This window comes from Saccoglossus kowalevskii, chromosome 12 (genome assembly GCF_978046115.1).
Source record: "Saccoglossus kowalevskii chromosome 12, keSacKowa6.1, whole genome shotgun sequence".
Classification (NCBI taxonomy): domain Eukaryota; kingdom Metazoa; phylum Hemichordata; class Enteropneusta; family Harrimaniidae; genus Saccoglossus; species Saccoglossus kowalevskii.
In genome coordinates this window covers 8,889,020-8,913,728 of record NC_140652.1, presented here as the reverse complement: position 1 = coordinate 8,913,728, position 24,709 = coordinate 8,889,020, and the positions used below count along the sequence as shown (strand labels likewise).

General features: G+C 33.2%; 2 protein-coding genes across 3 annotated transcripts in view; one reads left to right on the top strand and one right to left on the bottom strand.

The window, feature by feature from the left end:
- The window catches only part of LOC100373042 (tyrosine-protein phosphatase 10D-like), a 30,744-nt gene extending 15,699 nt beyond the window's left edge, over positions 1-15,045 (top strand). Inside the window, exons 8-18 of one of the 2 annotated variants that reach the window (XM_085506399.1) lie at positions 550-654; positions 953-1,034; positions 1,819-1,909; positions 2,599-2,675; positions 2,962-3,096; positions 3,357-3,479; positions 4,013-4,161; positions 5,024-5,159; positions 5,969-6,140; positions 8,206-8,261; positions 10,789-15,045. In XM_085506399.1, coding sequence (XP_085362525.1) covers positions 550-654; positions 953-1,034; positions 1,819-1,909; positions 2,599-2,675; positions 2,962-3,096; positions 3,357-3,479; positions 4,013-4,161; positions 5,024-5,159; positions 5,969-6,140; positions 8,206-8,246 — 1,111 coding nt within the window. In that variant the 3' untranslated portion in view covers positions 8,247-8,261; positions 10,789-15,045. The remainder of the gene's footprint in view (positions 1-549; positions 655-952; positions 1,035-1,818; positions 1,910-2,598; positions 2,676-2,961; positions 3,097-3,356; positions 3,480-4,012; positions 4,162-5,023; positions 5,160-5,968; positions 6,141-8,205; positions 8,262-10,788) is intronic. The other variant, XM_085506400.1, reaches the window with a different exon arrangement.
- A 362-nt stretch (positions 15,046-15,407) lies between these two features.
- LOC100372894 (single-stranded DNA-binding protein, mitochondrial-like) lies at positions 15,408-24,142 on the bottom strand. The gene is made up of 6 exons (XM_002740661.4): positions 24,044-24,142; positions 21,199-21,265; positions 20,467-20,601; positions 18,250-18,340; positions 17,925-18,013; positions 15,408-17,523 (listed from the first exon to the last, which is right to left on the bottom strand). The coding sequence occupies exons 1-6, from the start codon at positions 24,065-24,067 to the stop codon at positions 17,441-17,443; spliced, it is 489 nt and encodes a 162-aa protein (XP_002740707.2). The 5' UTR covers positions 24,068-24,142; the 3' UTR covers positions 15,408-17,440.
- Positions 24,143-24,709: the final 567 nt, after the last annotated feature.

Here is a 24,709-nt window from a genome sequence, read left to right as displayed (position 1 = left end):
CATTAGACATTATAGGACCTTGATGCACATCATTTTGTTTTACGGTCTGATTCAAGATAGCAGAATGGCAGCCATTTTTGTGCTAAAAAATCCTAAAAATCAAGCATTTCTCGGCTGTTTACAGATGGATTTTATTCAAACTTGGTACATACATTGGATATTACGGGTTCCTGCTGCACGTCATTTTATTTTTCAGATTGGATTCAAAATGGCTGACTTGCGGCCATTTTGTTTTAATGATTGGGCTTCTAGAGCCATATCTTTTAAATGCTTTGACTGTTTATATTCAAATTTTATATATTCGTTATACATCATGTTATATATATACATGTATTCAAAATGGCTGATTTTGAATGCTATTCCAGAGCAATATCTCTCAATATGGACAAGTACTTGTTTGACGATCAGATACAAATGTCAATCATTTTAATGTTAAAAAATCATATTCCTGACAATGTAATATTCCAGCTATATTACTATAAATAAAACTATATATCTTAAATTTGATAACTAACGGGGACTGTGCCATGCATGGCTTGTTATTTACAGTACACGTACTGTTGAGGGTACAGCAAATCCTGAATTTATCGGATTGAGAGATGAAAACGGCAAACCTCCAATTGCTCAGAAACCTAAGACACAGAAACATTCAAAGTAAGTATCTGATAGTATCTGTTTTTTGGTTGCTTAAGATTGCTTGACTTTAGCTGTTCCACAGCAGCGCACACAGAACCCATAGAAATATGTGGTACAGTGGTGCACGTCTTAGCAACGTAGAACGTTCTGTGATGTAGCTTCACCCCTGAGAATTGTCAGTAATGTCTACTGCAATCATACATGTATTTTAAAGAATTTCATCCTTTTATGATGACGTAAATAAATATGATTATGCTGGGTGCTTGTAATTATTTTGGTGAATGCTTGAATAATTATTTTATTAATTATTTTACAGACCTGTGAAGCTGGCTGAATATCATGGATATTTCCAAATTATGAGTGCAGACATGGAGTTCCGCTTCTCAGAAGAATATGATGTATGTTATGTTATTTTAATTTTGTTATCATAAATTTAAGAAATTATTTTGTGGTCAGGTGCTTCTCAAAAAAATCTAATATTTTTCTTTGGCTCAAACAAAAAAATTATGTTAGCACAGGGCTTAATTCACAAGTGCGAAATGTATATTTACTATTAATATCTAATAAGGTTAGTGAGTTACTATTCAGTTGTATGCATGGCAATTTTACCAGGCTAAGGGACTACCCGTAGCGTCAAACCAGAATGAACAATGTATCTATAAATTCAAGTATAGACCATATGCCATACAAGGCCAATATCATAAATAGTATACATATTAGGGGTTCTTCCAGACAGGGGAATAGGCGCGCAGCATTCTCATACCCTTGGCTTGCACCCTCTTGCCAAAATGCTGATTAAACTTCAAGCCCTCTTACCAAAATGCCAATTAAACCTTAAAGTCACACTTGGGCCATGCTGCCATTCAACATGAAATCTTTCTCAAAACAATCTTTACGTTGTGAAAACATCTAATTACCACCACCACCAATGTGTTTGGTCATCAAATACGCTATGCATGTAAGTACTCCAAAAATATTTCAGTCACGATAAATACATCATTAGATGGCACAAAAACTTTCCGATTTGACTTTTTTTTCAGGCTGAGGGGTCATTTTGTTTTTTTGATACCTGCTCTTACTCGACAAGGTGTACTCCCTCTTAACAAATTTTCTCGAAAAAACCATGCGTACTAGTATTTATTGTATAATGTTGTGGAGTAATTTTCAACTGTTTTTATACAGGAACTGCGACCAGTTGGGAGAGAACAGTCTTGGGATGCAGCTGAGTTGCCAGAAAATAGAGCTAAAAATAGATACACCAACATTCTACCATGTTAGTATTTATATTGTATTTATATTAGTACTATATTGTTTTCACTGTCTGGTGATTGGATATTTGGGTTTTTGGAATAACATGCTATATATTTTGTTGCATACCTGAATGAACTAATTACTAAATATACCCAGAATCATGTGAAAAAGATAAATTGACTACATTCAGGTGTCATAGAGGGCAGCGTGTATGTTCTACAGTAAGGGTTACAAACTGTGATAGTACCCGTAACTCATTTATGCTAATTTATGCTAATTAAACATGGTGGCTAAGTGTATTAAGAGCATTTGTAGTTATATGGTACAGCTACTGCTGTATTTATTATTTAGCAGATATGTCTCTCCTCAGCAATGTGCGAGTAATTGTTGTTTTGTAGTCTGAAATTGTTTTTCTCTGTGCTCAGTTCAAACACGTAAAAAAAACAATAACATGTTTACCTTCCTACATGTATATCAGCAGTTTTATTTTATGCTAAACATCACAACTGTGAATGGTATGCACTATGGTATATGATAAGGTATCAATAACAAATGTTTGGCAGTTTTGATGAGTTGAATGACAACATAGAAAAAAAAAAGTATTTTCGCTGGATTTTATTTTCACTGACTCATCCTTTCAGTGAAAATAGGGGACATAAATTGTGAGTGAAAAGAAAGTATTTTATAGTAACAAATTATTACATTTTTTAGATGATCGTACAAGAGTTAAACTCTCACAGGTGGAAGATGATGAAGCCACTGATTATCTCAATGCTAACTGGATGCCAGTAAGTCAGTTTTTTCTCTCTATGCCATAAAATGGGTGATGTATGTATGTTATGGTTGGTTAGCCTTCCATGGCTGCTGCAATCTACAATACTCTCCACTGAACCCTGTCTTTGGCAAGTCTATGTTCACATTAACATGCATTTGTTTCAAGTTCTGATTCAAAATGGCTGACTCTTTTCAGTTTTGTTGACTATTCAACAACAGGGTCTGTCATGTGATTACTCGTGCTTGTGATTTCTCATTATCCATTGGTCGGTAATACAAATTTGTTTTGTTTATTTTCAGGGTTTCAATTCTCCCAGGGAATTCATCGCTGTACAAGGAACACTGCCAGGTACCAAGGATGATTTTTGGAGAATGATTTGGGAATATAATGTGAGCACCATTGTCATGGTAACACAATGTCAGGAAAGAGGACGGGTGAGTTAGTCTGACATGTATGACAGAGTAATTGTTAAACTATCAGCATTAAATGTGACATTGAACAATGTTGCCAATCATTCATACTACTTTTATTTATTTATTTATTTATTTATTTATTTATTTATTTATTTATTTATTTATTTATTTATTTATTTATTTATTTATTTATTTATTTATTTATTTATTTATTTATTTATTTATTTATTTATTTATTTATTTATTTATTTATTTATTTATTTATTTATTTATTTATTTAGGTGAAATGTGAGCGTTATTGGCCAACTGATGATAACCCAGTTTACTATGGTGATGTGTTGGTGACAGTCACTCATGAAAATGAACTGACTGATTGGGTTATCAGGGAATTCACAGTGGAAAACGTAAGCGTGTTTCTCATGATAATATTTCATAACACTGTACTCTGATAACAGTATGGTTTTTCCACCATTTGTGGCATGTGGAATTTGAAACAGAAAATACATGTTTGTCAAATTTTATTAAATCATGATTCCTAAGAATGTACTATTATAGTTTGAATGGGCATAAACTTTTTACTTTTCATATTTTCCTCTAAGTACTGAAAATACCTAGCTGTGGAATTTGTAGGTCATCTTTTTTGAGCCAATTATCTACCCAATCCTAACAGCTAACATTCAGGCCAATCAGATAGCAGGTGTTTTTACCATGTATCAAATTTCGTATTCTATATAAACTTCAACACAACTCGTTTATGCAAATTACACAAACTGTCAGATATCATACTATGGTATCATACATGTATGACAGTGTGGCTGACAGTGTGGCTGACAGTGCTACCTTGTCTTCACACTGAGTACTGAAACCTTACATACATACACATACAATTATTATCAGATGTATTCATGACTAATCAAATATATTCTTCATATACTAGGGCAAGTCACTGAGACGAATACGTCACTTTAATTTCACTGCGTGGCCTGATCATGGTGTACCTGAAGAAACAGGTTCTCTGATCAAGTTTGTACGATCTGTCAGGGCGCAGATTCAGAATGATGGTACACCAACTGTTGTACATTGCAGGTATGTAGAAAATATTTGTGTTATGTTTCTGTGTTCAAGTCGTTTAAGTGTGAGCATATACAATGCATTATGGGAGAGAAAATCAAAATGGCATCAACTTAGCGTATTGCAATGCAATGGGAGACATTCAAATTGACATCTATCAAGTATGTTACATGTAATAATACAATGCATTATGGGAGAGAAAATCAAAATGGCATCAACTTAGCGTATTGCAATGCAATGGGAGACATTCAAATTGGCATCTATCGAGTATGTTACATGTAATAATACAATGCATTATGGGAGAGAAAATGAAAATGGCATCAACTTAGCGTATTGCAATGCAATGAGAGACATTCAAATTGGCATCTATCGAGTATGTTACATGTAATAATACAATGCATTATGGGAGGGAAAATTGAATTTGTCTGTACTGTGCATTTTAATGAGTTTAAATGTATATTACAATGCAACAATAGAATACTAGTTTGGCAGGTCCAGGTACCTCACTGTGAAACCATTTATTTTCACTGACATTTAATTTCACTATTTTGATGTTCTGAGCATATTCACTGTGTTTTAATTTCACTATTTTAATGTTCTGAGCATATTCACTGTGTTTTAATTTCACTATTTTGATGTTCTGAGCATATTCACTGTGCTTTAAATTTCACGAATTTGTCAAGGAAACAATAATTTTTATGGTTATTTTACAATTTATGTTATTATACATGTTCATGTAGATTTAATACAGTACATTTCACTTATCAGCGAAAATACCGAAATTAAAATCCAGTGAATAATTAATGCATTTACAGTAATTGTATTCTGATATATAATGTACACCCTCTCAATAATTGATTTTGTACGTTTATGACAGTGCTGGTGTTGGTAGGACTGGTACTTTCATTGCACTAGATAGACTTATACAGCATATAAAGGAGTATGACTACGTGGATATATTTGGTATCGCATGTGAAATGAGAATGCATAGAGTCTATATGATCCAAACTGAGGTGAGAACTACTGCTGTCTTTAGCCCCACTGTCGCTTCTCTGATTGTCTGTGGGTGTCTGCGTCAATTTTTCACTTTTTCAACATCATCTTGAAAACTACCACATTGCTAGCCTGATTGCTTTGATACTTGGTTTATATGTACCTTGGATAGACCTCATTTAAATTTCATGGGTGGACTTCATTTAGATTTTATGATGATATCTTTAATTCTCTAATTTTGGTGCATATTTTTGTCATTTTTGTTAAAAAGTGACATTTTCAACTTCTATTGAAAACCGTCCGATTGATATGAAATAGGTACCTCAGGTAGACCTCTCAGATTTGTTCATTTTGTGATGATATCTTCAATTTTTTAATTGAGATGTGCATTGCTAACAGTGAAGCTATGTCAGTCGAGATACTGCATGTTTTATTATTTCTGTACATCCAGTCAATGTAGTAGCAGTGATTCAGATGCTCACTGTACATCAGTACTTTGCTGGTACATGTATTTTTTTCAAAATGTTTCTGTTAAATTTACTGTTCCCACATATATATGTCTAAGTATATTGCATATAACCTTGACTCCCAAACCATTATCATCCTCGTATCTGTTCGTTAAATATCAGTAATCTGGATTTTAAAATGGCTGGAGCCTTATCTAGAGTTATTGTCAACAAAACAATTGATACACTATTTTAGTGATGATACTTTGATGTGGCTGGTGTCAAATTTTATAATTAGAATGTTTTAATATTTTATGTCTTTATTAAACATTTCTCTGACATTTGTGGAATGAATCTAAACAGTTTTAATTGTAATATTACAGTCCCAGTACATATTCATTCATCTTTGTGTGGATGACCTATTAAAAGAGCGAGAACAACCGGATGAGCCGGATGAGCCAGATTCTACCCCAGATACTACGGAACACATCTATGGTAATGTACCTTCTGTTACTGTCATGCGAAATGGACCAGATGTTGTCACAGCTAATCTAGGTAGGTTTGTGTCTCTGTTTATTTGATGCAGTGAGAAACAATGTCAAAATTAATTTTTGGATTAGTTTCAATTTTTTAATTATGCAAAGTGAGCATTTGAGCATATTCAAATAATTGTCAGATAATTTCTAATAATTTATAGTGTGATTTAATGTAAAATAAAAATGTTATGGCAGCATTACATGTTGAATCTAATAAAAGCAATGCTCAAAAACAGATTATTCACCTTGCCTTTGTAATATGAAATGAAATAATATAAAGTTGCACATGTTCTCTGTGTATTTTTTCTAAACAACGGGATGCATGCAAAAAACTTCTGAATCGCATTTCTCTTTTAGCTCTAGTTTTGAAGTATATTGTTGTAATTGTTATCCTATGTTAGTTATTTATTCAGTGTTGTCTCAAGGGACAATATTCCCAAAGCATTATCCATGAAGCAATTTTTAAAAAATAAACTACTGACGTGATGGCTTAATCTTCTATAACTTTTAATGAAATAATCTTTTACTTCTTGCATTCTTACAATAACATGGACAGTTTGTTTCTTGTTTATGTTGGACTAAAGATGCTTCTTGCACTTATTCTGCATTTTCAAAACTAAAAAAATAGCATGTTATTTTAGCTAATCTATACTTTGCTAATTCAAGATGTAGCTAATTTGACTGAAAGTACCGTTATATTCTCACTATAAGATAAATGACACTTTAGCTAAATTAAGATGTCAAATTCACTAAATTGTATGCAGCTATTTCACAGTATTCATGCTGAGTGGAAGTAACTTGACCATCACTTTTCTGTCTTCATCTACAAAATGTCAACCACTTTCAGTCGTATCTTGTATAAATCTAAGCTGTCACTAGTAAATGTAGTGAATTGTGATTTTGTTTTCAAAAATTTACTGAAAATTTGAAAGAATCAGTAAAATTTACATTATTATATGGATGTTTTTTATTTCTTTTTTCAATTATGACTTTTACTAACACTTTAAAATATCTAGTGAGAGCTCAGAAAGTAGGGCCACGATATTACTAATATTAATCTAAATTTTGATAACGATCTGATAATTATCGAAGAATTCTGCTTCAAGCAAGCTGAAGTCACACCCCATTCCATTCTGTCAAACATTGATTCAATATTATTATCGGAAAATTTTGTTTCCAAGTAATTCAAAGTCATGCCCGAGTACCACAGTCTTATAATGATCTAATATTAATTTATATTTTTGATAATTATCCAAATTTAGCCTCCAAAAAAAAGATAGTTTTGCTCCCATACCACTCTGTCTAATGTCGTTCTAAAACTTCATGATTAATGAATTTCCTTATTTTTGAATTAATAGCATTTGCTTGTTTATCACTTGAGCATATTAAGTCATTTAAGGTTAACAAACCAGAAGGTAGGACAGATTACGAATGTTCCAAATGTGCATTGTTGCAGAACATCACTTGGCCGTGTTTTTAACTTGTGACCGACAAAATCCTCTAATCGTTATCTTTAAACTAACTCGTATCAGCCTCTGAATATAAAACTCACACCCAAATAATCTATTGTTATAGCATAATATTTTCATATTTTTGGGAGTTGAAAATCTATAATTAATTACTAATATTATAATTTTAAGTATTTATTTATTTTTAATTTACTACTCAATGTATACACTGTTTCTGGTGAAATAAAATTTCATACCTGATTTCATATGACATGTCATATTTACTCAGCGAAATACTCAGACACGTAGTAGTTCATTTTCTCTGCAAAATTATCTCATTAGTTTTTTAGCTGACCCCTTTTGTAAACACCCACCAAACCAACCAAACTCCGCTGTCTTTAAAAAACTTTTTCAAATATTGATTCTTCTGGTGTTGCCTATCTATTCTTTTTTTTATAGATCTTTTCATTGGTCTGTTACTTTACATCTTGTCCTTTGATAATTCAAGAATCGGGAATTCCGACAGACGTTTTTATTTATATCTTTTTGTCTGTGTCCAGCTATCAATGCTTCACTCATTCAACATTACACTGTAATATTATCATTTCATGCGACTATTCTTTTTTCTTACTCCAGGTGATGCATATAAGCGTAATTCTGTTATTGCTCAAGCCTAAATTGTCCCTTTTATTGTAAGTACATCAGTAACCAGCCATAACCAGCCATAACCAGCCATAACCAGCCATTTCTATTAACTTGTGCTTGAAAATGCTATAGCAACCTAGCTAGCTACTAAAAAGCCATGCATGCAGGTGATGGGGGAAGGTTTATATTTATTCTTGAAAATCAAAAATAAACTTAAAAGCTTAAAAATATTCTGATAAATCTCAGTTTTATATGAAATAGGGATTTTTGTTTTACTCATTTTCAGTAGCATTTGGTTTATAACTGAGAATCATTCAAACAAAATATTTGACTACACATAGCATTGTAATATCTGTATTAGAAGCCGCATCCATAATAGAATTCGCACCCATTTTTTTAAGAACAAAAAAATCACAGTTTGTGTAGATGCTCTAATAGAAACCGCATCCCCTCTGTTGCATTGTATCATTTTAATAGAAACCGCGGCTTCTAATACAGATTTTACAGTAATACCTTTTATTTGAGGTAAATGCAACAATTTTAGTTGACTATTGTTGAACCCTGACATATTTTATACTATATTCAATAATTTGCATTATATTATAAAGATGCACTTTTTCTATTTAGATAAAAATTAGACCTTATTAGCAAATGGCTGTCGAGACCTGGTTGAGAGTGAGACATCCACAAAACTTACTTTTCCCATTCAAATGTGTTTTCTCCCATCATCACATCTACTGTTACAATCACCATGGTTACATTAGATTAGTGGAACAGTAAGAGTAGACACGATGATTGAAGCGAGAATGGTACACTATTGAAGGAGCAAAACAGTTTTGTGGTTTTGGTGTCAATGAGATCTCGACATCCATCTACATTCAAGGTTTATTTGTATTATGATTTAGTGGGTACTGCAATAGTTTGCAATAGTTTTAGTAAAAGGTGTGAATGTAGATTTAGTAAAAACTGATGGAGCTTTTTTGATACAACAGTTTAATTGAACCAGCTGTTGCAGCACAGCAGTTTGTGTAACCAGAGCAGGGTTTTTTCTAAACTGGGGAACTGGGGCGCAGCGCTGATACTCTTGGCTGGCGCCCTCTTACCGAATTGCTGATTGAACTGTGAAAACACCAGCTGACAATGTGTCTGGATACCAAATACACTAAAATTACTCCAAAAATATTTCAGTGGTAATAGATACACCGTTAAAATGGCACAGAAACCTTCCGATATACCCTCCAACTTGATCGCTTCGCTTCCTCAACTGTGTGTGCTCCCTCTTGTTCATTTTTTCTAGAAAAAACCCTGCAGAGGTCAATGTGTTGGGGGGGTGTTGACCTGGTGTCTATTGCATCATCAGTTTTGGGGGGTGGCGGCACTTGTTTCATCAAAACAGTTTATGTAACCTGCAGTTAATGTGTCAGTGTTAATGGGGGGAGGGGGATGTTGCATTTCATGTGCACATTATTATTTGATTCTATATGGTGAACTTGAGTAAATTGTAGTGTGTAGGGTGCTGTTAGTTGTGGATTATAATATTTTGACAAATTGTTCATTACTTTAAAGTCATAAATGTAAAAACAGTAATGTTAATTGATATATATATAATTTTTGTTGTGTTCTGACATGGCAGGCTTTGGATAAAAAATGATGAAATTACCGGGGGGTATATCGCAAAAAAAAATTTTCAATTCATGCAAAGTTCATCCACCAGAATGATGTAGTTATTTCTAAATTGACAGCATTAATTATCCAATGGTTCTTCCGGGTTTGAACACTGTACATCATTCTGTTAGTGATGTGATGTAATATCTGCCATTGGACACGTACATAATGATGTCATGCTGGTAAAGATTGCTAGACCAGAACAAAGTGTTCTTCACAATGATTTAGAATACTGTATATCTACAATGTTTGTAGTCACTGATCACAAAGTCTATTTGGTCTTGACATTGAAGTACTAGTTTTACTACATTCTGTACTAGTAAAAATAGTGTGACCTATAAGCTGATATGATGCAGCACTGATGCGAAAAGATTTGCTGTGATGCAACGAGTTGTGCCAATTCACTGGCATATCATTGATGCGACACTATCGTACGTTGATATCTCGAAAAACATTTTAATGTATACTTATGTATTTTGCAGTTTGGTACAATAAAAATTTTATTTACAAAAAAGTATAAAGATGACGGAAATCAGGAGCAACAACATCTTTTTTTGACCTCAAGTCATCTATATAGTCGGATACAATTCAATTTTTTTTCTTAAAGACTGATCTCCCACAAGCAGTCAACAAACTGTCTCAATTTTATTTGGGGGGGGGTCCATTTTGACTCGGAATATTTAAAAAATAAATCAGTCCTCAGTATGGAAATCAATCCTCTGTATGAAAGAGTGTAAGCAAGATGAAAATAGTATGGACCAAGACACCTGCTGTACCTCTCGTTGAATCATGTAATGATATAGACATTTTCTAGTGTTTCTCGTGGGTTTAACAGCAACTATAAGTACTGTATAAATGTATAAACTTCCAAATAATGTGTTCTTGCTTTTTTTTTTATTTTCCCTATAGAAAAAACTGAATTGTAAACTGAAGAAACTCTGAACAAAGAACAAAGGCACCAAATAAATCTATAGAATAATGTTAAAATTGAAGCATTTGTGAAAAAGTGAACTGGGAATTGAACTACACAAATCTAGAAATAGACTTACTTCCCAGTTGTGATGATTGTGTAACTCTCAAATCCTGTTTTTCATTAATAATTATAAGGACAAAATTGTGAGACAGAACAAGTTTTGATTTTTTTTTAGGCTTTGCTAATACAGATTTTTACTAATCTTTTTTATTATTATTTGCATTATTCTGTGAAAACCATAAAAATCTATGCAGCAAATTGCAAAGTGTCATTTTGGGATGTTTTTATAACTTTTTGTGAAATGTTCATTACAATATTTTCCTAGTTTCCGAAATTTGCTAAAAAAAATTGCTTTCAAGAAATTTCATCATGGACTCTTAATAATAAAAAAGGCCACGATCAGTTTAATAAAGTTGCAAACTTATTTGCTGATCAGATGTGTGCTTTAAAATGTGATTTTTTTATTATAATATTAAATATACTGTATTAACCATACAGGTCTGTATATATGTCATACAATATGTATCAGTAGGGAAGGCACACAATTTTGATTCTGTAAGGGAAAATGTTTTTATCATCAAGATACAGTACTAACTTTTTAAAAATGTGATGGCGTATATTTACAAAATAAAATATTCTTAGATATAGTTATGAAACAATACTTTTTAAACCAAAATATGAAATAATGTAACTGATTAATATTTTATGAATTTTATTCCAGAAACAAGTATATTTTACACCATGACAACAATTTCTCTAAAAATAGTGTTTTTCTGATCCATAAATTTGTTCATTTTAGTTTTTTATTAAACATGCATTTAAATTTGCTACAACCTTTTATCTGTATTACAAATGACCTTGAATTATGTATCTGAATATTAATTCCCATTGTTGTTTTTTTCCTATCAAGAAATGTTTTATAATTTTCAATTTTATCCAGAAAAAACCTTGATTTTAATATACATATTTCTATTCTGCTGTTCAAGATTACTAACAATGTTTCAACATAAAAATTTATTTCATTTTGATTTTCGTGTTTTATAAAAAAGTTTCTTCCTATATTAGAAATTCAGATTCCAGCAAGATATTGTGAAAGTACACTTCCTAATTACATCTGATAGTTTTCCAAATAGCTTATTTGCCTCATAGGTGGAGCACATGTGAAAAACAGAGGTGTATTTCTGGTCAACATAAGTCATAATTCAGCATATAATAATGCTAATTATGGTTTATGTTGACTGTTATTAGTGATGCTTTTCTAATACAGCTAATACGATCAATATATAACATTTTATATTTTTTCATTGAATTTAAGATTTTTGTTTTTTTTTGCTAGTAATCTTATACTGAGCATGATATTTCATAATATGAATCAGGAAACTCTCAATCTGTATTCCGAGAAACTTTCCGAAATTGTATTTGGCTACTTTCCTGATCAACTTTGATATATGTTATAGCGCCCTCTACCTGTTTTGTAATATTATTAATTTTTACATTTCAAGACAGCTCATAGTTAGTGAGATTTAAGTTGTTTTCTTTCTGTGTGTTTATCATGATCATAACCATGATATCAATCAACCATCCTGATTTGTTGAAAAAGCATTCTTCCTAATTAACATACTGTAAAACATGTTGAAAAAGCGACATGCAATTTTAGCGAATTGTGGTAAAATGACATAATAACGAAATGTTGATTTAGCGAATCTCTCTTGTCATTGTTGATTTCCTGTTTTCACAATACTTGTCTGTCGCGGGCCAAAACAAATTGGCAGTTATCACCTCCATAAAAACAAGTGTAATTAGGAAGCACCCCAAGCCTTGGCCATTTTGAATTTATAATAAAGTCATTAGCGACATCTTAAATTAGCGAATCAGTTCTCTCGCTAAAAAGACATGCTTGTGAAAAAGATGTTTTACAGTACTTTTATTGTCCTATTGCATTCATCCTTATGTAAGGTCATCTCTTTTTAACTCAAAGCATTTACTAGCATTAACAAAAGAATTTTTCACTTCATGTGTATTGATACACAATCAGGTATTTTTTCAAACTAATTATAATATTCTAAATATGATAACAAGATTATGAAAACTTTATAAGTTATTTTAAAATGCACTGATAAGTTTTCGCAGATTGATGTGTATATTATATTCAAAATTTCGGTCAAAATAGCAGACCCAGCATCAATGGGAATTACAGAAAAACACTTCATCAGGGCTTGAATTTCTGAGTTGAGAGGGCACTGATTTATAAAGCCAAAATTAGTAAAATTGCCTTTGCAAGAGGCAAAGTAATTGCCTGCACTATCTCTGTGAAATTCAAGTCAAATACTACCAGTAGTGTATGATAAAAGTATCCTATCCCTGTACACAAACAAAATGACAAATATTTTTTGAAATTCTCTAGACCACAGCGGTTGGTCAGTTCTGCACTCTGTTGACCACAGTGGCTGGTTCGTTTTACACTTCTGCTAGACCAAGTATAGAAATCATTTTTTTCTCACACAAATACATTAAATACATACCTACAAATTTCTTTCTGATTGCTTTTCAGAGTAAAATAGAAATGCATTCCTTGAGTATTCCTCATTTCACACACATTAACGAGCTTTCAGCTCTTCCATTACGCATGGTATTTTTACTAATATTTAAAAAAAAATATATTTATGAGTCTTTAAGATAATTTGCTTATTAATCAAAACAGAATTAAAAAATTGTATAATATTAAGCAGATGTATATATTTTTGGTACTAATGTTTCTGGGTTTGGATGATTATTATATAAATGTTGCGTACATATCATGTTATTATGTTTTTAAAATTTTTATAACAATGCTGGTTTGTAAATATTTTTTTTATTAATATTTTGTGATTTTTATCATGCAATGTATATTTGAATTTAAATGTGTATGTTTATGCAGGTCAATGACCTCTGATGGCTTATTAATTATGCTAATACCCAAAATTAATAAAAATACACTATAATCACAGGGAAAATATATTATTCACCATGATTTTGCCTCAAACATATTTTATTCAGTTTTGAAAATTTTCATGGAATTTTCTTTTGTGAAATTGACAAAATTTAATGGAAAAGTTCAACCCAGATTTAAATAATCCAATCTTGTGGTAATTTTATCATGAGAATAGAAACTGGTTTCTAGAAAATATGTTCCCAGATATTCTGTTCATATATTTCGACTATCATTTTTAAATACATTTATATTGTACGGTTTACTTGTCACAATAAACTTGGCACCCACAGCTGTCGTTTGAACTACCAGGTACTATAGACCAGACTACAATAGTCATACAAAAGCATGATACCAAATACACACACCATATTGTCCTTGGTTGTACATATATTTCTGGTTCAACACATGTTTGAGCTGTCTTGTTTTTTGGTGGACTTGTGTAAATCTTGTTTTTAAATGAAACTGTATATGTTTACCATGACTGTTGTAGAATTGCCATGTGACAGAAACCTAATGGGTTATCTGAGCTCAGGTATCTAATTGTTGCCATGGTGATGTAGTACTTTAATGTGTCTATATTACAAATTGTCTAAAGTATGGTGAAACCTAGATTTAATCATTTCCATAGTAACCAAGATTTAATATTTAGTGCTAATATACAATGTATATATATTGCAAAAAAATATGTATAAGTGCTCACATTTATCTTTCAAGAAATACAGACTATGCATGCATGTATAGGTGTGCAAGTTATGCCGTCGTGTTAGTCATATGCAGTACTTCACATCTCAGTCATAGGTATCTCGTCTGTTGATTTGATTTAAATTAAAATTGTCTTTCATATCTTTTGATGTACATTTTTTTTTTTTTGTGTTCTCAGTGTTTCTTTTGTTTGTTGAAAACAAAAATAGCTACCGGGTAACTGTCCCAACATTGGTTGTGCCAAAAGGGAACATTTCACAAAACATTCTTTAGGAACCCAGTGAAATAGAAATAGAATGTAGTCTTGTAAAAATTAAAGCCATTTATAGCTACAATATACTGTAATGGTACATTTTTTTTAACAAGTGGACACTTCTGAATACCAGTACAAGGAGATAACACACTAAATCTATGTTTTTGTTTTCAACTGCCATGATTCTAATGCTCTTTGTGAATTACTAATTAAATTTCAGTTGTCATGTACTTACTTAACCAAGAAGCAATAAAAAGGTTTAACCAATATTGTCTCTATCAGCATATTATATTACAAAGTAGGGTAACCCTGGGTGAGATTTAATTGTTTTACTCTTAACCCTGGATCCATCTCCACAACCCATCATATTATGTCTTCCTATTAGGTAATGGCTCATCAATATCAAGACTATATCATGGTCTTTTTAAGACCAATTATTTATAGTCCCTGTTGAACGTAATTCGGAACTGGGAGCAATTTTGGCCAAGGACTTGTTTTTTCAATCAAATTCCACCACTTTGATATACATGTAATATAACTATAGCACTCTTACGGGCCAATCCGCCTCATACACACACGTCTTCTTAACTTGTCTCCAAGTTTTCTCTCCAACGCAGAATATAGAATCATGCAGAATATGTTTTCTTTTTATTATATGCAAAACATTTTAGAAAGTTACATTTCTTTCTATAATTTGAATCATGATCTTAAACCCTGTTTCATAAAATAAATGGAATAGATATAGAACAATACATATCACTGTCACTTGCTGTAAAGATAATGTAGATAAATATTTGTAGTCAACATCCTCCAAAATAGAAATGAAGGCCTAAGCTATGCAAACTCAAAAATGCTGTCATTTTCCTTTCAATCTTTAAGAACTTTGTGTTTTTTAATTCACATAATCCTGAGCCCAAAATGACCTTTGCAAATAAATGAACATGTATGTGGTAAAATGTTAGGATGATATGCATACATGTCTGTAACTTTCACCTTGGTAACCGGAAGTAAATATTGTTTGAACGAAAGTTCATTTCCACAATTACGAACCAGTATTACCGTACATGAATTCATAAATGTGTGCGAGAACAGAATGTAGCTTTAAATTAACAAAGACAACCATAAAATAACAAGTTTTGAATTGTATTTTGCGATCAAGTTTTTCAGCATTTCAGTTTCTTGGGACATTGACATTCAAACTGTACAGTACTGAGAGTAGATTTGGTCAAATAAAAAAGAAGTGTGCTTGATGGAACTTAAATTTAAATTATACAGTGGCAGTGGAAAACGAGTGAGAAAATAATTCCTTAAAATAAATGGATATTGCATATCTCCTAAAAATAATTTATAGTCATGATTGTTGAAATTGAGAAAACAATACCAAAGTTTTCTTATCACAAAAAAAAGAATTTGGTGGCAGTGTGATTTCAGATAAATCTTAAAACATCATGAACTCCTACAGTGAAAAAAAAAAAGACAACAGTAATAGTAAAATGGTAAGTACAAAATTTAGTAGAAAAACAAAAGAACTGTCAAAGTTAATGCATGAGGGCAGTATTGTTGAACCTCCTTGTTGCACACAAAATTAAATCATAGACCTTAGAAAAGAGAGGTCTATGATTAAATAAAATATTTCAAAATTTTGGTTGGCAATAGGTAATCCATGATATAATCATGTCAAATAGAGTGAGACTTGAATCATAAATTGAGGTTATTTTTAACACAGTAATTCTCACCATGGGATAATGATAAATGTACCTCGAAGTGAGAACTGCAAACTTGATTGTCTTTGAATCGTCTGATAATCTCACCATTTAAACACGGGATTGACGAAATTCCAAGATTTTCGTGTCTTACCGATCTAGATTCCTGTCATTAACCTTTTCACCAACAGTTCTCTCTTTGCATCACAAGTTTCCTTTATAGTCTGCATTTTCCTTCAAAAGATTGGGACGAAAATAGCCAAGTTTTTTGAGTAAAAACTGAATATTGACTCAAATATTGTCTGTGGGCTCCAAAATTCGTGTTCACTTCTAGAAATATTAAAGAATATAAGAAAAAAAGTGCAGACAAATTTTGGCAAGAAAGTCTGGTGGTGAAAAGGATAAACAATAATCCAGCCTGCATGTTTTATTTCACACCAAGAGATAGGTTTCTCACAAATAATGATGAGAACAAAAGTTTTGGCGAAATGAAAAAAAGTGTCAGATTCGTACTATAGTCTCACACTTTTAACCAAGTTTGATTTACTATAAACTGCCTAATTTTAACTGCTAGAAATTTTGGCTTTGTGCTGATTTTATGGCATTGATAAAGACAAAACTCATGTCATAGTACCCCTGAAAACTTGTCACTGCTACAAAAATACAGGATTTACACTGACTATAGCAAGACTAAAGCAGATCATCGTACTCTCTATTAGGTAAAATTTTTGTTTTAGCAACTACATACAAAACTGTTCCTGATTGGCTACCCAACCCTAACACCTAACAATCAGACCAATCGGAGAACAGTTTGCTTTTTTTTTTCAGTGATCAATTTCTGCATTGTATATATATATATATACTTTGAGTCAACTAATTATTCTTCTTGATTAAATAAAGTATTGTTTAACTTTTATAGATTCAGTATATTTTGAGGAAATGATTGTTACTTGTTACATTTAGTGATCATCGTCATCATCTTCATCATCATCTTCAATTTGGTCATCCTCAGAGCTTCGAGTAGATAGAAAGATGACATCATCTGTAATTAAATATAAACCTGATTATCAAATCTATCAATGAATTCCAATCATCTGACCCTTGAATTCTGACTTCATGCAATCTATACATGCATATTCTTGTCTCCCACAACATTTACTTTACTTATTGTATACGCCCCTCCAAATAAATATATCAGTCTTGAAGAGAGGCACATGCATACAATTAAAATATGGGAGGGGCACCAAGGTTAGGATTAGAGTTGAGGTTGAGGGGAGCCCTAAGGGAGTCTTACTCGTATCTTCGAACATAGCTATAGTATATATTACAGTATGCATATTAGGTACTTAATATGTTAAAAGCTTTATCCAAAATTTTGCCAACAATACAAGTTTATTGCCACAACACATCACTTTTCAAAGTTCAACTGATATTCACAAATACCTGCAACAATATTGGTAGAAAAGACTTTGCCTCCATCTCTGTTGATGTACTCGCTGTATTCCAACTTACCAGTGATGTACAAACGAGAACTGAAAATGAAACGAAATTAGAAATCAAATCATTTTGATTGGCTCAGGTTTAAATACCACAATATGAAATTGCATCATGGGTAGGGTCACATTATCACCCAAGATGTGAGGTCACATGAGTGTATATTTTCCTTTATTTTCAAAACTTTTTGCGAGGAATCCCATGATTGTGATTCCTCACCATGATAAAACTAACATAACAAAACAGAAACATTTTGATTATAATCTTTACAAACCCTTTCTTGACATATTTTAAAACCGTTTCTCTGAGTGCAGGCGAGTAAAATACACTGATCCTATGCCACTGTGTCTTCTCACGGTATTCACCTAAAAGTAGAAAAATAGTATCTCATTTTGTTACAATGTAAGATGAAGGAAAAATATGATACAGTGTATGTGTTAATGTGAAAAGATCCTTTATTCAACTGATGAAAACTGTTCTATAATGTAAAACTAACTGTAAACTGTGAAAAAATGATGTTTACTAATAGTAATCAAGTGACCTGACAGTTGAAATACATGTAGCTCTGCTGTTTTATGAGAGCCTTGAATGTTACCCTAATGCACAAAAACAACTGATGTCATAGAAGTCTATGCAAGTCACACATATATCAAGTATCAAAGCAATTGAGTAGTGGTTTTCCAGAAAGGCAATAATAACATTTTTGATCAAAAATGACAAAAATACTTGCTAAAAATAGAGAATTGAAGATATTGTCATGAAATGAACAAATCTGAGGTCCACCAAAGCTACATACATACCAAATATCAAATCAATTGAGAAGGTAGTTTCCAATAATAATTCAAAAATAGAAATGGTATTGGAGGATGGACAACAGACAGACGGACGGATGATTAATGACATACCATCACCTAAAGTAAATGTCTACCCAAGCTACCTACAAAGTATCAAAGCAATTGAGCCGGTAGTTTTCAAGATAAAAATAGAAATGTAATTCTTGATGACAATCACTTATATGAACAGCGATGCTCTATCACCTTTGATGACAGTGGGGCAAAAAAATAGGACAGGAAGGCAATAATAACAGCCCAAATATGTGTATGGAATGGACATTTACTAAACATCTGATTTGGAACCAAGTATTTATAAACCATTACAAGGTATTTTACAGTGTCAAGTTAATGTGGGTTTTGTCACTGGTCACTCATCAGACTTAAGACCATTGCATTGTAGCATCCACCATATTGGCTCGAATAAAAACAAATTTCCAACAGAAGCCAAACCCAAAATTGCATTTATGTTTGCTAGAACATTGAAATATGTCTCGTATTATGGTACAATAGACATAACTATTATTTACAATAGTGTATGCACTTCTAATAGAGCAATATAATTTCATTCAAAACTACTGTGATTCTATTTGTTTATATCCTCTACATTCATTCTTGCTGGACCATGAGGAGAGGGAATATCATGACTGAAATTGAACACCTTATAGCATAGTGGTCGTTGATCAATGGGTCAAAAGGTCAAATCTTACCCAAGATATGAATACAACAAATAAAAACATGATCCACGTTCAAAATGACATGCAAGGCAAGTTTAGTGTGCTATGACTATGTCTGATTGAACTCAAGCACCTCAACCAAGGTTACCTCAAAGTCGCATCTGTTAGTGAATGGACTGCAGTAAATGAGTTGGGTGGGTCACAGGGTATGGATATGATCGTGGGTCCTATTGATTCCAACAGCCACTAAGCTAAAATGAGTCATATGTCCTTCAATGCATTAGTTCCCTCTAGCAAATTTGGCACACAGAAATGTCATGTTTTCCTCTAAAAAAAAACCTCTGAATGAGTATCTGAATACAGTTTGCATAAAATTACAACAAATGTTTCTCAGATTGTCCAATTTAACTGAGAAATCTGGGCAAGTAACAAAGAAAATTTTGAAAAATAGGAAGAATCAGTTGCTTATACAAAAGGATTAAATATAAACAGTTAAATAACAGAAACAAAGAGGGAAAAAAATGAACCCAGGTCTGTCAGTTGAGGCTGAACCCATGTCAAACCAATGTCGAATTTAAGGTACTTTTTTTACCAATATCTGAAAAAATATAAGAGCTAGACACACAAACATTGAACTTGGCCAAGTATTTATATTAAATCAGAATATATAGTAAAATGAAAACAGTTGAATGAATAAATATTTTTTGACTTATTGCACTAACAAGCCAGAGTTAACAAAAGCGACGACAAGACGCCGCAGACAAACACTTCCCCCTCCTATACCTTACCCTTCTCATTTATGATTCAGGCAAGGTAAAAACTACAGTGCATATACAAAATATAGGCTGGATCTCAGATTCACACACATTTGCCCATTTTTTAAATTGAGTGTATCAAGGGCAAAACATTGAAAACAAAGCTTTTTAATCCATGTGAACCACCACAGTTTCATCCATTTACCAAATGAGGATATTTTGTACACACCTTCATGATCCATCCTATTATCTTTATAGACATCGGAAGTCGCTAGTGTAAATTGTACAACAGGTCTACCGGATTCCAAACCTTTCTCTTCAGCGCCACGACCTGCCCGACCAACCAATGTTACCTTATTCACACCTATATTATACACAGGGAAAACAAAAAGAATGATCTTGTAAACCATCTTGGTAAAAACACCACTGAAACCAAAAAAAGCTATTACAATTATTTAGATTCCATGATCAGTCCCGCAAAAATTTTACAAATTGTTACATACTTTTCAATAAATTCTTTTGAACCAAATGTACATAATGTTCATCTGGTAAATTGGCTTCCTATAATTATTAGCATAAAAGCACAGCCAGCCAGCCAATCAGTGTATTTGCTAGATACCACATGTCATTAAATTAGCATAGAAGCAGTCAGCCAGCGAATCAGTGTATATGCTAGGTACCACATGTCAATAAATTAGCATACATGTAGAAGCACAGCCAGCCAATCAGTGTATTTGCTGGGTACCACATGTCAATAAATTAGCATATAAGTACAACTAGCCAATCAGTGTATTTGCTAGGTACCACATGTCAATAAATTAGCATAGAAGCAGTCAGCCAGCGAATCAGTGTATATGCTAGGTACCACATGTCAATAAATTAGCATACATGTAGAAGCACAGCCAGCCAATCAGTGTATTTGCTATGTACACCATTTTTGCAGTGAAAAATATCAACTTACATTTTTCAAACCTGCGAATTTGGGCTTCGCTTGACGTGGTGCAACTTCTCACTAGCGGTGGCATCAACTTAAAACAAAATAAAATATAATGTTAAATCACTGGTAACCTGATTTTATTTGATTTATTAATCTTTATTGAAACTTGATAACTTCATAGGTAAATGCATGTACCTTTTTTCATGAAAGTTGAGTGTAAGAAAATTATTACATGACAATATATGTACAAAACAGATACATGATTCAAAATCAAAGTAGGACTTGAATTCATTCAGTCAGGGAAAAGGGCTACATGGATATAACTGCACAATGATTGGAATATTAGATTTATATATATCTTGGTGAGGTTTATGCATTATGTTTATACTACATTACACACATGATGCCATAAGTTACAGCATGCCGTCGTTTTGCGGTATTGCACTGGGTATTTTTATCCTACCACATAAGAAAACTCAAATTCCAAATACGGAACGATTATGTGCCTAAGCGTCCCCTAATAATAAAAACAAACATGGCTGCCACCAGAGTTTTACCGGACTCCACACAAAGAAGGTCGCTAAATCTGTTCTAAACCTTTTGGATTTCGGCATTCCCAAAGGAAAAGATGTATAACAAGTTTGAACAAAATCCATCCATAAATGCCAGAAATGCTTGATATATGATGATTTTTTAGCACAAAAATGGCCACCATTCAGGCATTTTGAATAGGATCGTCAAACCAATATATCTGTTTATCTATGACATGATGTATAATGAATATTTAAAATTTGAATATAATCAGTGAAAGCAAGTCAGAGATATGGCACGAGAGCCACATTCATTAAAACAAAATGGCCACCAGTCAGCCATTTTGAATCTTATCTGAAAAACAACATTATTTGCATCAAGGTCCCATAACGTCTAATGTATATACCAAGTTTAAACAAAATCCATCTGTAAACAGCTGAGAAATGCTTGATTTTGATGATTTTTAGAACAAAAATGGCCGCCATTCAGCCATCTTGAATCAGATCGTGAAACAAATTGATGTGCATATGTATAATATCATGTATGATGTATGTGTGAAGTTTGATTGTGATTGGTCCAGGCATTTCTAAGATACAGGTCCGGACTCATGCACAGACGCACGCGCAGACACTGAGGTCAAAACATAAGTCCCCATTTTCGGACTGCGTTCGAACGAGGACTAATAATAAGGTTAATACGAGGATACTGCAAAGTATGCACGTAGACAGTACATGGTCACATCGACCTCCGCTGGGCGTACCATCTATCAATACTCTTGCTGTATTGTCTGCATGCATACTTTGCAGTATCCTCATAATAACTTCATATTATCATTTATTATGTGTATGGTCTTGAATGGCAACTACCGGTACATGAACGCTAGAAATCACTGTAACATCATTGTAAACTGGGCACTGTACAGAGTAAATATGATACTTGAACAATGAAAAAGAAAATTGCAACTATTTCCCACATCCATTGTAATCTACCTTTCACTAATTTATCTTCAGATTTTTAGTAAATTTGGAAAACAAAAATTCAATTTACTAAATTTGCCACTAACAGGGATGCATAGGAAATCTGATTTACGGCAGTTCATATAAATTATTTTTATTTTATTTTTGTCAATAGTGCACAAGTCAATAGAAACTCTGACACCCAACACATCAAAGGTATAGGGGAAATTATCAGGCAAATATCAGAGAAGCTTGAAAGCGTCTGGCATTTTTTTGTGAAATTTCCCACCTGGGGTTAAAACCTTAGGACAGTAGTGTAGAGATAGGGTATGGTATGGTATGGTATGGTAAGGTAGGGTAGGGGTAGGGGTAGGGGTAGGGTAGGGGTAGAGGTGGGGTAGGGTGGGGTAGGGTAGGGTAGGGTAGGGTAGGGTAGGGTAGGGTAGGGTAGGGTAGGGATATCAAAGTGATAAGGCACTTTTGTTCTATCCCAGGAGGTGGGCATAATGTATTTAGCAATTCTAGTGATTTTTATTGAGGGTAGGATTTTTATTGATAGGAGGGGGGTAGCTGGTACAGTTTTACGGGAAATGAAAATGGCTTTTTACAAGTTACAAGGAAAAAAAAAAGTTTAAAGTGAAAATTGAATTTTGCAGTGAATTGTGTCATCTAGTCGTTTTACAGTTTCAAAACTGTAATTGCCCTGGATTATTCTTTATGACTTTTTTTAATTGGATGTAAATTCTTGTACCTACCATGAAAAAATGACACATTTTTACAGTGTACGATATAAATATTTGATTGATTATGTTGTACGTCTAGCCTGTGATTACAGAATTAGGGAATTTATTTTTTCAATTTACGTTGTACGAACAAAAAAATATTGCAATTACGTTGAACGAAAATAACCCTTGCCCCCCCCCCCGCCCCGATTAGCATCAGACAAACACAGATACAACAAAATAGACTCTTTTTAGTATTAAACTATGCCGTAAATGTAATGACAATGCAAATAACATATGCTCAATGTAACCTTCGACTAGGTTAATTCAAGCTCTGGTTGAATGGGTACATATTTCATTACTATAACCAAGCAAAGCCTCCCCCCCCCGAATAATTATTCACCCACTCCTTATTCCATCTCTCACCACTGTAGTTCATACATTCATACACCTAGATGAATGTACGTGTTGCATTTAATAGATAATCTATCGGCTATAGAATAATGCACGTTTCCTGGGTACAGTCACAATTAATGTTGACCCCCCCCCCCATCTATGTTTGTCAGAAAACCCTTGTCATCCAGCAGCTAAACACGCGTGTCAACGCAGGAGTAACCCCTCACCCCACCCCTCATTGAGGGAGACTAATCAGTGTCTTACCCGGTTGATCGCTGAACGAAGCATCTTTGTAGTCTTCAGATCTGCAGGAACTCCTTCAGCAGAAGCAAGCCATGCTTCTCAAACTGATTATTATTATGACCGCTCGGTCATTGCTCATGCGCACAAAATTTTATAATCAAAATCGTCCTGGGCTCCATCCCTCGGGTGTGATAGATTTTTTGGATTTTCATCCCACATGTGGTGGTGCTTAATGTAAGCGTAGACATCTACCATGCCAGTATTCGTGAGCATACATCAATTGCTATGCAAACTATCAACGCACAGACGTCCGCGGAGACCGGATATCAGTCGATGATAACGCCCTCAATGGTCTAACAAAACTTTACTCCCTTTTTTCACGGTAGACCACTTTCCCGAAAGTCGAAGATACGACGTTTCGCATGCGCACGCATACTGAACCCGGTGTGTAACGTAAACGCGCGTGATATTTCGTTGGCGTACCAATCCGACGTCACAAAAATAACATTTCTTTCTATCGAGATTAAGCAAACTTACATCCTTGTATTTTCCGCCCGGGTTTTCGCCATGACAAAGCAGGCGTATTTCCGCATTTCAGTCTCCTACTTCCGGGAAAGTAGTCTATATGTCGCAATGTAGAACTATGGTAGAACCACTTGGAGTTAGAATAAATTTTGATTAAAAACA

What these genes read in the sequence shown, in the direction of transcription:
- LOC100372894 (XM_002740661.4), bottom strand. Translation starts at nt 24,067, where the DNA reads ATGCTTCGTTCAGCGATCAACCGG. An exon ending in TTAAAATATGTCAAGAAAGG is followed by an intron (nt 18,014 to 18,249) that starts GTTTGTAAAGAT and finishes TTTCATTTTCAG; the next exon opens with TTCTCGTTTGTACATCACTG. An exon ending in TTCTACCAATATTGTTGCAG is followed by an intron (nt 17,524 to 17,924) that starts GTATTTGTGAAT and finishes ATTTAATTACAG; the next exon opens with ATGATGTCATCTTTCTATCT.